This window comes from Neospora caninum, chromosome X, assembly GCF_000208865.1.
Source record: "Neospora caninum Liverpool complete genome, chromosome X".
Taxonomy (NCBI): Eukaryota; Apicomplexa; class Conoidasida; order Eucoccidiorida; family Sarcocystidae; genus Neospora; species Neospora caninum.
The window spans coordinates 1,412,630-1,429,009 of record NC_018396.1 but is presented as its reverse complement, the minus strand read 5'-3'; the positions used below and the strand labels follow the sequence as shown (position 1 = coordinate 1,429,009).

General features: G+C 55.3%; 1 protein-coding gene across 1 annotated transcript in view; it reads right to left on the bottom strand.

The window, feature by feature from the left end:
* Positions 1 to 164: 164 nt before the first annotated feature.
* Positions 165 to 16,380, bottom strand: part of NCLIV_046480 (putative DNA topoisomerase III alpha) — a gene marked incomplete at both ends in the record, with an annotated part of 19,368 nt that continues 3,152 nt past the window's right edge. Inside the window, 27 exons of the mRNA XM_003884198.1 lie at positions 165 to 464; positions 1,091 to 1,199; positions 1,951 to 2,052; positions 2,972 to 3,015; positions 3,314 to 3,361; positions 3,989 to 4,180; positions 4,615 to 4,677; positions 5,118 to 5,162; positions 5,514 to 5,585; positions 5,779 to 5,986; positions 6,358 to 6,395; positions 7,450 to 7,522; positions 8,204 to 8,283; positions 8,702 to 8,732; positions 9,342 to 9,379; positions 10,039 to 10,079; positions 10,560 to 10,672; positions 10,986 to 11,030; positions 11,346 to 11,400; positions 11,888 to 11,991; positions 12,406 to 12,483; positions 12,799 to 12,861; positions 13,371 to 13,415; positions 14,286 to 14,355; positions 14,897 to 14,933; positions 15,747 to 15,805; positions 16,194 to 16,263. Coding sequence (XP_003884247.1) covers positions 165 to 464; positions 1,091 to 1,199; positions 1,951 to 2,052; positions 2,972 to 3,015; positions 3,314 to 3,361; positions 3,989 to 4,180; positions 4,615 to 4,677; positions 5,118 to 5,162; positions 5,514 to 5,585; positions 5,779 to 5,986; positions 6,358 to 6,395; positions 7,450 to 7,522; positions 8,204 to 8,283; positions 8,702 to 8,732; positions 9,342 to 9,379; positions 10,039 to 10,079; positions 10,560 to 10,672; positions 10,986 to 11,030; positions 11,346 to 11,400; positions 11,888 to 11,991; positions 12,406 to 12,483; positions 12,799 to 12,861; positions 13,371 to 13,415; positions 14,286 to 14,355; positions 14,897 to 14,933; positions 15,747 to 15,805; positions 16,194 to 16,263 — 2,223 coding nt within the window. The remainder of the gene's footprint in view (positions 465 to 1,090; positions 1,200 to 1,950; positions 2,053 to 2,971; positions 3,016 to 3,313; positions 3,362 to 3,988; positions 4,181 to 4,614; positions 4,678 to 5,117; positions 5,163 to 5,513; positions 5,586 to 5,778; positions 5,987 to 6,357; positions 6,396 to 7,449; positions 7,523 to 8,203; positions 8,284 to 8,701; positions 8,733 to 9,341; positions 9,380 to 10,038; positions 10,080 to 10,559; positions 10,673 to 10,985; positions 11,031 to 11,345; positions 11,401 to 11,887; positions 11,992 to 12,405; positions 12,484 to 12,798; positions 12,862 to 13,370; positions 13,416 to 14,285; positions 14,356 to 14,896; positions 14,934 to 15,746; positions 15,806 to 16,193; positions 16,264 to 16,380) is intronic.

Here is a 16,380-nt window from a genome sequence, read left to right as displayed (position 1 = left end):
GATATCCAGATTTCGCACAAACTGCCGGCAGAGGTCCAGCAATAGTCCCGCTCCGTCCGAAACACCGAGACATTCCGTATATTGGCGTTCTTGGAGGTGTATCCCTTGTGTCCACACGTGCTTGGAAGGCTCTGCGAAACACTCCAAGCAGCTCCTCGCTTCGTTTAATACCGAATTGAGAATTTTACGCTGTGGCCTGACTGGCATTTGGGTAGTGTGCACAACAAACCTGCTGAACCCGGAGACAGATGAAAGAAATTTGTGCATTTCCCCTCTCTCCTCGATTTATTGCGGTGTTCGGGCGCGCCAAGCAGCGTGGCGCGTGAAGAAGTCACCAAAATTGGAAAAAAGGCACCTATGCTGCGTTTTGTCTTGAGATTCCACATACCTTCCCGGCCACCTGTCGACACATTGATGCTGGTCAGAAAAGCAAAGGTCGTCACGAACCTTTTGGAATAACGCTTCTACCCGAAAAAAACATTCCGCAAAAAGACTCCGATACATGGGTCAAACCCGAGAGGGAGGAAACGGGCATGCATCTCGCGACGGCTGCCCACGGATCCGTGCTCATTGTCCTTTGCAGAAAACGCACTCAATTCACGAGTCGCGCGATCGGTGGGCCAGGGAGCATGTCTGCATAAGAAACAACATGCATAGGGGGTTCATTGGAACTGCCACAATTACGAAATGCAGGAGTTGAAAGAGGAGAATTATGTCTGCCGCCTTCCACGCACCAACGCAAACACGCGGACAAACGTGTGAGGTAGAGTTTTTGGAACTGCAGGAAATGAGCGGGCCCAAGTACGACGGCAAGCGGAAGATAAACGAAACCACTAAGCCTAACAACAGCATAGACAAACCCGTCTCCTTGCCTATCGGAGGAAACCAGGATATAACCTACGGAATGCCTGCAGGCAAAGCACCGCAGTGTAGCCTCGCCCTGAAGGTGACTCGCTTCCTCGGACTGAGTAGATGATACACACACAGACGTCGAAACGCGTATCGGGGGCATGGGCGCGTCGTATCAACAGCTGTAGGTGTTAATCTTTCGCACGCGCTACCGCTTGGAGGCCTGTTTTCCCGCCCTCACATGCAAGTTTCTAGACGGCTTCGATCGTCTCTCCTGGGCAATGTCGCGGTCCTCTCTAGGGGCCGCTGTGCATCGCTCCGCCATGCGGCACACCGGGAGAGGATTGGACCTGAGAAATAATTGAATTAGTCCTACACCTACAGCGTCGGTTTAGCCGACACTCGTAGCTCGTATCCTTCAGCTCTCCCTCCGGGACCTACCGGGGGGTTCCGGAAACACTGAGGACACAACTGGTGCGTCTTTTTTGTGTGCGTGTTCGTGACACTTAGGGCCTGAGGGGAGGTTTGAAGAAGGGAAACGAGGGCAAGTAGGAAACCAAAAAGGACAAACGGGCGTGCGAACGCCAGAGACGATGCACCACCTGCCACCGCGCGCACCTCTTCGTACTTTAGTGCTTGAATCCCCATGCAACTCCATTTAAGCCGAAGCAGATGTAGCTACATACGGCTACGCCCTTCACCCTTCTATGCGAGTCATGTGTTCGCATCTGTCGGCGATTCTGGGGGAAGGGGGATCTCCGCGACACTGAACATCCGCAAGCCTGGCGGCGATGCCTTCAATCGCCTCCGCGAGCCCATATGGTACCGTTGCAAGGTTCCCGCGATGACACCAGCTGAACGCCTCCACGTTTCAGCGTAGGCTTGGCGAGCCTGTGTCACCGCGCAGGTCGCCCACGAGGGGGACACAGCGCCGCTCGACTGCCGGATGAATGTCCCCGTAGACAAAACGGAAGTGCACAGCACCGGCATTGTCTGAGTCTTTGGGGCGGTCGACCTTCTGCCGAAACGCACTGCGTGCTCTTGACAACCGTTTGCGGCCCTAGCGACACACACGACATCGGGTACGGAGTCGGCGCCTACCTGAAAACTGCAGTAGGCGCATCGGACTGCGTGCGGCGCCAGGTCGCCTTTGGGGGGGAGAAGAAGCACGGTTTGGCAACCCTGTGAGAGCCTCGTGCAAACCTGCACGGAATGAAACAGATGGCAAACAAAGACAAAATTCTGAGAGTTCAGTGGAGACCAATATGTGTGTCAAAGTGATCAGAGGTCGACTGGTAGACGGAGATATGCTCCTACAGTGATCTAGTCTGTTCGCAGTCGATCCATGTCTCAGCAGCAGGTTCACGTGCTCCCGTGGGCACCGTCACATGCTAAAGTACGCATTGACGAGAGCACAGGCATATACCATCACTCGTCCGCCGCGCAAACGTCGACTGACCTACGCGGCTAATACTACGCCTTCACACTGCAACATCCATCCGTGCATTTATGTACCTATATCTGTATATCCATACATATGCATATATATATATATATATATATATATGTTGATAGGAGCCGTGAGCCACTTTGGGTATGATACACTCTCAGGCCTAACAAGGAGAACGGTAAACGATGCACAGCGCGACACGCATCCATGTGCATGCATGTACGTACGTATACATGTACACAGATAGGGGTATGGGCTGGAGTATGCCTCCGTCTATACAGAGAGTGTGTCGTGCGAGAAACGCTTCAGCAGAGACCCAAGCCGGTCATTGGCTCTGAGACCTCCGAGCGCGTCTCACCAGGAAGCGATTAGCGACCGCGGAGGTAAGTTCTGGAATCAACGTGAAAACCAGGCACAGCACAGGCGAGAGACCCAAGTACAAATGAGGGAAGGACGAGCAGTTCGCCACCCCTCGCCTCGTCACACGACTCCCCGAGTCGCCTCGAGAAAACTGATGGCAGTGATCACAAGGACTCGGTGGCGTGCGTCTGTGACGAGGTGAGCCTCTCGCCTCCGTCGGGCCACACGCGGGTACAACGGAAGCGAGATGTGCTCGTGTTTCCAGTTCGGAGGCACTCTCGTCAGAGTGTTGTTCCTCAGCACCCAGCGTACCTGCTGTAGTCGGATGGCGCCCGCCTCGTCCTCGCCGCCGACCCCTGCAGCCACAGGAAAAAGGGGCGAAGACGACACGCAGCGATCGGTGGAGAGACGGTTGAACTCCGGATTCGAGACGCGTGGACCAGCGTCCAACGATCGCTTCCGCAGAGGATGTGAAAACGAAGAGCGCAGCGTGTTTTAAACTGTCTTCTCTGACGTTCCAATCGTCTCATTCAGCTCTCGCGCGGGCTCTTCGGGAGAGTGGAGTCAGCAACAAAAGTAGAGCCCTTGGCATGGAAGAAGAGAAACAGCTGCTTCGGTTCTGCTTTTCTGTTGCACGCTAGGCGAGTCTCGTACCCACCTGCCACCGGGTTCGCTCCCGTCGCCACGGGGACCACCCGACGCCTGAAAGCATGGTAGAGAGGGGAGACAGAAAGTCGCAAAACAGAGCAAGAGGGCTTCATCTTCACGCACAGGCTACGTCTTTGCCACACGTTTTATTCCACACGCCACGTTGCCTCTGTAAGGCACTGGAATCTCCCTACAACCACCACTCAATACATATATATATATATATATTAAACTTTGTCGGTGTGTTTTATATACAGGAGGTTGGTACTCCATTGGTCAATGTCGCTCGCTTGAACGATGTTGCTCCATTTGATGGCATCCCGGTCCACGCTGCGTTTGGTGTTTGCGCACAGGGATAACCGATGACCGTTTCTGTATCTTGCCCTTAAACGGGTTTTTCATCGTGTCGAGGGTGCACCCAAAGACGGGACGTTTCTACTCCTTTCCTGGGCGGGGATGGGCCCCACGTGGAGCGCGTGCTGACATCGTGTTGCTTCCTTTGCTTTGCGTGGCGCCGTTGCGTTGTGCCTCAGGCGTACGCTGCATCTGGCTGGGCGAGCCAAACACCTGGAGACTGCTGGTAGTCTCCCTGGGTCTCGAGAGGCATCTCGCCTCCCCAAACGAAAGTTGAGAGGATTTTCCGAGGTCTTCCCCAGAGTTACGCGGCTCCGCGTTGCTCACCTTGAGGTCCATGGGGGCGCGGCATTTCCCACATTCGGAGAAATTCGCGACCAGGGTGACGCCGTCCCTCCCCACGCTCTCTTCGAGTCCGCCGAGCCGGAACCGCATTTCTCTGTCCATGTGCGCGGCGTGCGCTTTGAGGAGCAGAAACACGCGCCGCATTTCCGATAGGTGGATGTCGAGGACTTCTTGCTGAGCACAAACAACCCCGCGACGCGCGAGACAGACGGCAGACGCGCAGGGGAACCGATTCGCGACGCCAGAAACGGTGGGACTCGCGGGAAAGGTGTTGAGGCCGACGGGGCCCCAACCTGCGGGAGGGACGGGCGCGACAGTTTGAGGTGCGGGCGCGCTCGCCAGACGGAACCAGAGGAACGGGACCGCGAGGCAGTTCGTGGAGAATCCCCATGCACACGGTCGTCACGTGGAATTGGCCACAGCGTGACAACAGGGCAATGCACCAGTTTTCCAGGCCGGCCTCGCTCACGGCGGAGTCACATCCGCATAGGCTAGGCGAGGGCGTTCCCCGTGGCTACCGGGTGGCCAATGCACCGAGGGACGCGCGCCGCGCAAGACGAAGCAAAGTGCGAAGCGACTCGAACACCTGCATGGCGTTGCATTCTCACCTTGGTTTTCGCCCCGCGGGCCACGAGGGCCATGTCCGCCTCCATGCGAGCGCGGAGATCTGGCTGGGGACGCCAACAGAGAGGAACGAAATGCACAGACGCCACACAAAAGCGATGCACACATACATATATATATATATATACATACATACACATACAAATATATATATATATATATATATATATATATATATAAATGCATCGCATGAGTGAGGCGCCGCGTTTGTGAGCAAGGGGCAACGGCGAGAGGGTATCCGTTATGAAAGGGAATGCAGAACCACGGCGGATGACGATACCGAAACGCCGTCGAATCGAAGCATGGACCGTGGCGCAGAAGGCAGACGGGCGAAAAGCAAGACATCGGCGGAACAGGCCGTGACACCAAATTGCACTCAGTCAGCAGAGTGGTTTGCGGCTCTCGTTTCCAGGTGGATGCAGGAACCCGTTGAGTGCCTACGACGGCAGCACGCGACTGCCTTTTCGCACCGCACGGCCGCTCTTACCAACGATAGGTCGACGCCCGACACTTCGGCAAGTCTTTTGAACCCCTGGAGACAGACGCAAAAACGGGAGACACCTGGGCTACCACACCCCGGCACGCGTGGAGGCGTCCGCACACAAATCCCAGGGGACGCGCGAGAGGCGCCTGGACGCCGGCGCAGGGGCGAGAGGGAAGCTCCGAGACGCACCGAACGAAAGGAAGTCAAAGACGGCACTGAACAGTGGGAAACGACGTGGCCCGACCGCGGGCGAGACGCACCGCGGCTGCGTCCCGCTAAAAGACAATGGGACGGAAGAACTGTAAAGCCCCGTGCAACCGACACGGGTCAATAAATATATCTCTAACATATTTCGAACAGCTAAAATAGGAACGCGCGCAGGAGGCGGAAACAAATTACCTGATACAGAGCAACGCCAAGGTCTGTGGGCACGAACTGCATATTCTCATTCTTGTAGCAGTAGTGCCGATCCTGCATGCGCGACGAGACGGAAAGCGAAGGAAACACACCAACGATTTAGCCAGACTCCTAGCGACAAGAGTGAACGTGTCAACGGGAAGGTGAAGCCACCACGAGGCATACAATGTGTACACATCTGCTCACAACCATAGCTTCCCGGCTGCCATATATATATATATATATATATATATCACCAGATGCCTACCTGGATTGTCCGAATGTGATCATGCATTGTGGCGTCAGTCCCAATTCCATTCTGAAGGCCATGGGAGAAAATGAAAAGCAGAAAGGTGCCAAGGCTGGGGATGCCTTGAGTGCGCGGAACACACAGCATCCAACGGCGATGTGCCCAACAGCAAGAGTGGCGATTAACACGCCGATTTATGTTTATATATATATATATATATGCATACCTGCGTCGCGAACACGACGAATGCATATCCTTCTAAGCGTGACGAACACACAACAGATTTCTGCATACACGCAGATGGGGTTGTGGAGAGGCACGAGGATCGCGAAAGAAGCTGCGTAGGCATGAAGCGGCAAAATGCGTCAACCAGGCAGATGGATGAATGAACATGCACATACCGGCACTTACGCATAGGCAGCACTCGGATGGAAAGAGCTGCCTCGTCATTTCGCGGATACGGCGGTGGTTATCTACAAGGACGTATAGAAGGACGGACGGTCCGACACCTAGGACCGTAGGCGGTTGACAGGTAGATAGGTGTGTACCTGGCTTAGATCCAGCACGACGAAATAGTGCAGGAGTAGAGATGCTTACACAGTCCAAACGCATATCCACTGGATGTCAAAGAGGAACTGAAAAACGTGAAGACATATACACTAATGTGGTGACGCAAACACAGGCAGGTCGGCGAGGAAGTCCATCCCTATATGTTCACATAAGCATAGGTACGCGGGCACACATGTACATGTATATGTATGTATGTGTGTATGTACATTTACATAGGTGTATAATGGCAGCGGGGAGGCGCTTGGGTTTGTGTGGAAGCAGGGTACCTTATCCATGAGGTCTATCAAGTCTGCTTCTGTGAGGAGAGGAGGAGGTTCCGTGTGTCTTTCACTCATAAGCATTGACGTTGGCATGACTCGCTCGTTCACTAGAAATCGAGGGAGGCGGGTCCCTGACCTAGGAAACAGCCAACAGCCAGATACAGCCACAGCTAGGGATATCCGAAGAGGAGCGCAACTATGGGGTGGAACGGTGCGTGGCGGCACGCAGGACTAGGCCGATCAAATACACTCAAGTCGCTGCGGGCAGAGAAACGGGAACCGAGCAGAAGGAAGAGGGAGAGGCGGAGCTCGGTCGATTACAGACAGATGTACACGTTTGCATAGACACGTAGATATACGGACTTAAAGGGGTCACCACAGAACTCCATCGATCGTTTGCTCTATTGATTGAGCACAAGGCGACAGGCAGATCAATGAATGGCTTGTGTCATAGCAACAGACAGAACCCGGTCGAGAGAGGGTGAACTGTGCAAGAGTGCACGTCGCCAGGTATGCCGGTAGACGGATTACGCGGCGCGTGCGCCAGTAGGCCGTGATTTGTAGAGTGATCTGTGCATAGAGCAAACTCCCGATTGCTACGGATAAGAAGCATATCCCGAGTTACTTGCACACCTCCATATTTCCTGGCCGCAGGTTCATTGGTTGTCTTCATTTCCACTCTTGGCGCCCTGTGTGCCTCGACGTTCCTCGCTTTTTGCTCGCTTTCCAAGATCTCCGCGTTTGGGTTTCCAATATCTCCTTATTTGGTTTTCCCACCACGCCCGTTTTCCCGCCGCGCGCGCTTTCCGCCTCGCTTTGCGCTGTCACCTCCCTCGGTCGTCCCTCGTCGCGCGCTTACCACTGCTCGTAGGGATAAGCCTCCAGCCATCGTCTCTCGAGCACGGTGAGGCCGGTGGCGTGAAATCCTTCCCCTGAACGCGCGGCAGCGAGCACGGCGGAAACTGTGTGGACCGCGAGGCCAAGGGGACCCGGCGGAGCCCGAGCATATCAGCATGCAGGAACCAAAAGGAAAGCAGGGCGGGACGTTCTGTGAAGGTGCCCGAAGCTGGCTCACACGAGACAAGCGGAGCGCGAAGAAAGGAACACACGTGCGGAGTGCCGGCGCGGGCGTCACGCAGTGCGAAAGACAGTCCTTGGCGACACGAATCATCCTCAGCGCGGGCGTACCTGCAATATCAATCTCCACGCGCGTTTCAAAGCCGAACGCGTCTTCACTGCACCAGGAAAAGAACACAATCGCGGCACATGTCTCGGGCGTGTGTGCCTTCCTTTGGAAACAACGAAATGCACACCCACGCGCACGCAGATCCACATACATGAATAAAAATGTAGATATATATATTATATATATGCATACATGTAGAGGTAGATGCATGAGTTCTGATGAGAACGTGTATGCACAGTCTCTTGTGAATGTGCCTGTCGAGATGTGGTCCAAGAAGACGCCAGGTGCACAACCCATCGACGACGGGGCTTGGAGCCTTCCTCTGAGCAACAGAGGAACGCCAACGCCAGCCGGCTTGCGCAAAGAGAACTGCATGCGCAATCGCCTCGACTCCAGGACGGGCAAGCCTTTCACCTGGGCAACGTACCTACAGCAGGCGAGGAAGTGGCGCGTGATGAATTCGTAGAGCTGCAAGCGCGTGCACAAACCCCCGCTGTTCACTTTTGTCTTTGGACGCAACGGAAGGCGCACAAGAACGCACGTGCACAGACCCACGGGCGACGGCGGGGAAGCAGGGGCAAGGTGCGAACGGAGGGGAGACGCCAGAGAGGGGACAGAAGAACGCGCAAAGGCACACAAGGCGGGCGCGAGCGCAGAGGCGAAGACAGAAAAGGGGAACGGCATTCTATGGAGAGCAAACGAAAGAAGAGGGACTGAGAACTTGACAAAGACAGATGGGAACCCACACGGAAGGGGGCGGCGAATACGAGATATCAACCAGAATGGAGAATCCAGAGGTCAACATAGTCACAATCAAAGCGCACGAAGAACGGGGCCGACGAAGAATGCGTGCGGCAGATGAGACTAGGAGGAGCGACGAGGAAAGAAGGGAGACGTCGGGAGTCGCGAAACTCAAGGCGCGTACCTTCCACTCGTCCTCCTTCTCAAACTCCGACCTGAGACAGCAGCGCACCGGCACGGAGGAAGCGAACGAGAATGAAGCAGCAGACAAAAGAGCCAAGGCGGCGACGGAAAGGCAAGAGGACGCGGCGAGCGCTGCTTGGGAACAGAAACCGGAAGCGAAAGCGGGAAACAGGTGACGAAACAAAGACGGAACAAAGATAACGAAACAAAAGAGAGAAGAGCACTGTCCGGATGCTGACTACGTCCATATAGACATATATTGTTGTAGCATCAGAGACACAGAAACACACAGACAAGTAGGTGGGAGTCGACGTCAGTCGGTGGGCCTAACTCTCTGTGGATTGCGGCGTCAATGCGAACCCGTATGCATGATCTATATATATGTATATATACATATATGTTGATTTAGATATATATATATATATATGTTGATTTATTTATATATATGTTGATTTAAATACATATATGTTGATTTATTTATATATATGTTGATTTAAATACATATATGTTGATTTATTTATATGTATGTGTGTGTGATGTGGCATGGTTTCATGGACGACCCGTCTGTGGCCTAAAGAGGCGGGTTCTGAGCTGGGATTCCGATCCTTGTCTCACAGCTCGGCGCTCTCGAGGGGACCGACCTCTGCATAAGTTTCAGCGGATGAATCGGAGGATGTGCCTGCAGCGTAGCGACATGGAGTGAAACGCCAGCTGAAATAGATGTGATGAGCGAACGCACGCGCGTACATATATATATATATATATATATATATATGTCTACATGTGTAGGCACCTGTACAGGTAGTGGCGTTCTAGGCGTCGTTCCATCTGTGTACATGCATGGGCTCAGCGCGCGAGGTCAGCTCGAGTGCAGGTTGAATCCTCGCATCCCAAAAACATCCGGCGGACAGTACGAAACACCGCGCACCAGTTACTGAGAACACGTATACAGTCCACCGATCGGACCGGAGGAGACACGCCTTTTCCTTGGATATGCGAAAGAGCAAACAGATGGTCAAGTGCTTAACCTGGTCGGAGGGAAATGGCAGATTGCCTCAAACCCAATGTACCTCTATGCAAATCCAGGGGACCTCGCCTCCCGGATGAATGAGAGACACGAAACAGGAGAATGACCAGGTCTGTAGTAAGTTCAGGTCGAAACGTATCCAGTGCAGCTGAGTCTGTGTACGATAAATATATCAACGCATTAGACAAACGCACGTTGACGCAAAACCGAACTTGAAAACGTGCACGTGCCTGGGCCCGCTTCTGAGGCAAGTTCGCGCGTCACGAAACAAAACACACAGTGCGTCTGGTGTCCCCTGTCGGCGTCTGTACCTTGTCGTCTCGAGCTCCGTCGCGAGGCCACAGGAAGTCGCCTGCATTGCGCAGAAAGCAGGCACAGCACGCCGAACTGCACGTTGACACGAGGTTGTGTTCCGACCATCCCTGTTGTCGGGAAGGTGTTCTTGGTTGAAGAAGCGAATCGTAGAAGAGACACAGGAAGAGAAACTGGCCGTTCCATGTGTACGTGTGGCGAGATCTAGCCGCGGCGATGGGACGCCCAGTCTGTTTGAACGAAATCTGAAGAGAAAGCGGGAGAAGTTGCCAGAGCCCTGACGCCGGTCCTCCGAGAATAAACCCGCCTCGAGGTTCAGCGAGCTCTCCTCCCAGGGAGTCCCAACTCGCTCCAAGGCGAGGACAGAGGGGAACGGCGAAAAAAAAACCGTCTGGCCTGTGGCTAGGCCGCGGCACCACAAACGGCTTGACGGACAACAGGGGAGGTGAGGAATACCGAAACCTGGCGCACACTGCATGCACGGCTCTGCACGAAGAAAAAACGGTAAGTAGCGGCCTACCCTCGACCAGCTTTTGAGCGTACGCGCCCCACGCCGTGCTCCCTGTGTGGACTCGAATGAGGGCGAGAAGATCCATAGTCGGCGAGAAAACTTCTGTCTCTGTACGTGGATAGCTGAGAACAGAAAGTGCTCGAAGCGGAAAACGAAAGCAAGACGTGAACTCACAAACACCACTCGCCATTCACCGCTCCGCTACCCCAGTCTCTATGGGGTCAGCACGGGCGACAGTTTGCTGTCAATCGACGCCCCGCACACGCCCGCCTGGACGGTCGAGTCGCTTCCAAAGCTTTTCGGGTTTCCTGTGCATCTGCCTGTCCTCCCAAGGATGCAGTTTCGTTTGCCGCGCTCATGCGCGCTCTCCATGGGTCTCTGGGTTCGCGCCTGCCTTCCGCCTTCCCGCGTTTCCCCGGTAGGCACCGTCCTCACCTGATGATGCCACGCTGGTAAAGACTTTCTGCGATTGACATGCACCTGCCAGAAAGACAAACGAATCAACAAAGACAGTGACAGCATGGACCCTCCAGGCTTGAAACGAAGGCGAGGGACTGCCAGCAGCCCGGGACGGAAGCCGCATGCGAGGACATCGGCTGCGACGCGCGCACCACAGGGTGAACGCCTGTTGACACCACTGGACAGGTTTCCGTTTGCTGGGGCCTGCTAACGACGGCTGACGGATACGTGGGAGTGCACGGAACGGAGCCGGGGGTGCGCGGGATGCAGGAGGCTCGGAAATCGCGACGCAAGTCGCCAGTACGCTCTCAACCAAAGAACCGCCCAAAGACGCACTGCGCAGACGACATCCGCAGCTTCCGACTCGCCATCTTGTGGAGCTCGACCGTGCCTGGAGACAAAGAAGCCCGAAACGCGAAACCCTAACGCACAGTCAGACACGGCACCATGAACGCCTTTCCCGAGTGGAGCGGCAGGCCGCGTGACAAAGGAATCGCAATACTTCCCGCGCGAGACAAACAGAACCGCGAAGCGACGACGAGCAGAGCCGCAGGTGCGGATTGGGACGGAACGGTCCCTACGCGATTTCGCAGCGCACATGCGAGAGAAAGAACCTGGAACGAACGCCTTCCACGAGCCGGCGACGGGCGACAAAATGGAGACACTTCTCGCGACGTTGCGCCTCACGGACACTGCAAAAGGAGCATGAGAAGGCGCCGTCACGGCGGACCTCACGGGTCCTCCGGTCGGGAGGCGAGCCGCGGTTTTCGAACGCAAGCACACGTCACGTCTAGGCACGCAGACGACGTCGCGCTCCGGTGTCTTGCACGTTTCAACGACGCTCGGGTGCGGCCCGAGGACCAGACGGCAGCGCGTACACAGAGGTACAGGGCGTGGCTTGGTTCGCTCCGTCCCCCGAACGTCTGTCACCGTCGCGACGGGGTTCTCCAAGCACATCTCGTAGAGGACAAGCACGGCCAGCCTGAACAGAAACCCCGCAAAATGGCTAGCGTTTCGCACACCTTTTCGAGGCGCGTCACGGCTGCTTTGACACCAAGCTGCCTAGGCAATGAGACCAAGCTCGTGAAGACGGTTTCGGACTGCTCTCTCAGCAGGCGAGGAGACCCGCTGACGGCGCGGCTCACCCGCTCTGGACCTTCGCCGTCTCCGGCCTTGGCCACCGGAAGATTCGAAGTCCCAGTGATGTCCACGGAACGTCTCGTCTGGGGCGTTCAGCTGTGCCCAGCACCCCAGCCTTTTTCGAGTGTGTCGTGTTCAGACGCCTTGTTGGTGCGTTTCATTTCAGCGCCCGTTCGTTTGCCAGTTGCATGACATCCACTGCTCAACCCCCACCTTTCCTCTGCACGTCAGACAAAACTCTGGCGTGTGGCCTCACTGGTCAAAGAGTCGCTGCCGATCCCACGTGAAGTCGACAGAAAGCGGCGGCGCGTTCGGCCCCTTCTCGTCGTCCAGTCTGCAGCAAACAAGACACCAAAGACTGTCCACCGTGGCAGTGGAGGGTCGCTGTTTCACCTCTCTGTTTCGTTCATCTCCTCGAGCAAAGGGATGCGTGTACTCGAGCTGAAAAACCAACCGAATCCTCCATTTTTATCCCTGTACTCGCAGCTGCCTACTGGTGTCGCTTCGTCGCCACGTATATATTCCTTCCCATCCCCATTCGTGTTCCTTATCTTCACATCTGAAGAGGCTTCGTCATTTTCCCTTCCGACACCTGTGTTCCTCCCGCGTTTCGAAAGGCACTTTGACTGCCTTGGCCGGCCACCCTTACTTGTTAATCGTGACGCGGATCGTCCAGTAAGCCTCCCTCACAAAGTTTTCCACTTCCACGAACCTGCGCAAAGATCACAGCAGAATGGAGCAAAGCCCGTCCGATTCAGCTGTCAAGCGAGGGTCATACACATCTCTGTGTTCCCCCTTGGATTCTCGTGGCAGTTTGGCGACACACAAAAATAGCATTTTTGTTCGACGTGACGAGTCACGTAAACCTATTCTGTCATGGATAGGCGCACTCGATATGCGGAGACAAAGATGCACAGAAACAACCACAAACAGAAGTGGAAGGAGACGAAAACGAGGGGGGCATTGCAAGATTAGCAGCGGCGGAGGAATCTCACATGCTCAAGATGCAGACGCCGGTTTGTCGCGAGGTCTCACAAACACCAAAACACCTCGCCATGGACCGCACGTTTCTGAGCACGGCGGCCCGTGACTGGTTTCTCCCCCAACGCCTATGTGGATGGGCAGATATGTCTCTGTAAATCTGCATGTGTACGTGCATCTGTGTGTGCAGGGGTACATGCATGCGCGCTCAAGGCCTTCCAGTGAGAGAGGGACACTCACCGACTGACGACGAATCCAAGCGTTGGACTTTGGCAAGGGCCGTAGCTGCGGAGACAAGGACTCACATGGATTCCATGGAAAACCTAATGGACGCACGGTTGAGGGATTGGAACGTTGTCCTTCAGTCAGCACTCTCACCTGTTCAAAATGGATCACCTTCTCTATACGAATGATGCACATGCTTGTATACGCATAGCTGCATCTATGTGCATGCGTGTAGAGACATACTTGCATATATGTGTAGGCTTATATAGGTATATATAAACATAGGTAAATATATGTACAAATATTCGTCTGTGGACAACGCTCATGCATGCACATATCTGCCTACATGTAAATCCTTTGTTGCAAAAACATAATGTGTATAAACTCCGAGAGCGTGGAATATCATGATGCGCTGATCCGTGCCGTCATGTTTCTCAATATCTTATCACCCATGCGCATCCGCGCCACTCTTTGGCGTGACTTGAGGCCCCTGGACGACATGAAGGATGGCACGGGCGTTGTTTTCAGAATTGTTTTCCTTTCTCTAGGGAGAACATACTACGCATAAGACTGCTGATTTAGTTCTTGAATGCCTTTGTACACCGGACCATCTCACCACCCGCAACTCTGTTCTGTGTCTTCCACTTCTCTCCCTGTCTCTCTTCTACGATTCACCCTCTCTTGTCGCTACGCTTTCCTCCCTTCCGGCTTCTGTGCGAAGCGCCGCCCTGCCGTTCTCTCTCTGCTACGCGGGCGTCCTTAGCGGTCATCCCCGGCTCCAGGATTTAGCTTCTATAGTAACGAAAGGCCGGAGATACTATGAGTTTCCTCCATAAATCTCCAGGTTCTTCACCCGCAAGAGTTCCGCTTTCTCGCAAGAGTTTCTCGGGCGTTCCCTCGCGTCGTCTTCCTTGCTGTGGCGAGGCCAACCTGATCGTGGGCGACGGGAGCTTGACGCGAGTGCGATAGCGCATCGTGAGGAAGCGAGTGAACGACGCGCCTGGCAAAAACGCAGACCACGAATAGACCATTAGCACGCGCAGTGTCACCACGCGAAACCGAGGCAAGCAGCGCGAGACAAACGGAGAAACGAGAGCAAAGCAGACTCTGATCCAGAAGGCCCCAGACGGCCCAGAGCCCCCGGAGAGAACGAGGCACGCGCGAAGCCGCTCGCAAACACAAACCCAGACCGGAGACACCCGAGAGGCCGCGAGAAGGCACGACGCATGCGAGCGAAGCGCGCAAACAAGAACTGAGGGGGCATGTGGACAGGCTATGAGAGCAACACATCCACGCTCAGAGTGTCTCTGGCGAACCTGCGGTCCACCGTTTCGTCTCACGCGACCAATGCCCCTCGGAGCTGCCTTATCCTCGCTGTGTGTGCCTCGCGAGCGCGGGTATGCGCGTTCGGACATCTTTGCCACGAAACGAGGAGTGAGACCTAGGAGTACTTCTCGCCGCCAAACGCACAGCTTGACAGCATACGGCGTCGCGCACGCGAGCAGAAGAATGTAAACGGAGCTCGGCGACGAACCTCTTACCTATGCGTAGATCAATCTCTGACCGAGTGTCAACTGCCTGTTTCGGGGCGCAAACACGCACCGTCGCAACCAATATGAAACAGACGCGTAGAGCGAGTAAATAAACGATATAACAGAAGTGCATGTGAGAGGCGGAGAGGAGGACACAAGCAACAGAGGTGAAGGCAGGCATGTCCGGCCATCCTTCTCAGGACGCACTCACTGAGTGCTTCGGTAAACTACCTCTCCATGGGGAGTCGAGTCTTTGTATTACAACTTCTATTGCCTTTCGCAGTCATCAAAACCGCACGGCCCGCGTCTCGCCGGGTACGTCACATTGGCATCTACGTGCGTCGAATCCGTTCGGGTGTCCCCTATGCCCCAGCCTCTCTCCCCTCTGTCGCTTCTGTGTCCGGTTGTCTCTTCCTTGTCGCCCGTTCTTCATCTTTCCGCTTTGGGTGCCCAACGTGCATCCCTGTCTCCTTGCCACAGTCTCGGCTTTTCGCGCCGTCGCAGACAGCCCCGTTTCGCCTGCTTGCCTCTCTCACGCCTGGCCACGCGGTCGCGTTATGCTCTCGCGAAACGACGCAAAATCTACAGGACGCCGAGAGGGCCTAGCGGCAGCTATGCAAACCACGTTAAAGACGCGCGCACCTAGTCCGCTCTGGCAGAGCCCTTCCTTGCCTCGAGGGGGTTTCTTTGTCACGAGAGCATGAGCGCGGATGGTGAACGAAGCAGCGGGGAATATGCTGACACAAGCTCCGACCGCGACATCGTTTTTAGTCGCAACTATGCTTTTGGCTGGAGCCAAAGGAAGTTGTGAATGTCGCGTATTCGGGGAGCCCGCTTTCAGAGGATGCCCAAAACTCACGTCTGACTGATTTCGATCCGGCGCCTGCAGCGAGCGACAGGCGCGCTCCAAGTCTGCCTCTGCGGGGGGAGACACGAGACGACAGCGAGGCGGCGAGCGCGAGTCATATCGAAACGCAAGCGGTCGGCGAGCAAGCACCAGACCCGAGCGCGGTGGAAAAGGCAGGAGGGACAAATTCAAACAGACGAGGAGGAGACCGTGGGCAGCGCGACGAGGCGTCAGACAGCCTACAGCGCTTTTTCACCACGTCTCTATGACAGCCTCGCCTTCTGCCCGGAGCTGTTGTTGCCTTTGCGGTGTGTCCACGGGTTGTCGTGCCAAGCCGTCGGGTCTGAGTGGTAAATCTTCTGCGCTTATTCTCCAATCAGCTCTCCGCTTTTCTCCTTCTCTTCTCTCTTTCTTTCCGCCCCCCTCCCCTGTCCTCGCCCCTGGTAGGTCCACGCTCACTTGTCAGCGCGGAGAAGACCGCGCGAAAAACCTTCAGCCTCGAGTTGGCCTTCGAGCACACAGAGAGGACCTAAGTGAGGGCAAACGAGGCAGCCGCACAAAGCGCAAAAGGGTTAATCACGTCTCGGTTCTGTTGCGGAGTTCGCATTCCGCACCGCGCTCGCCTCCCCCCCCCCCCCCCCAAAAA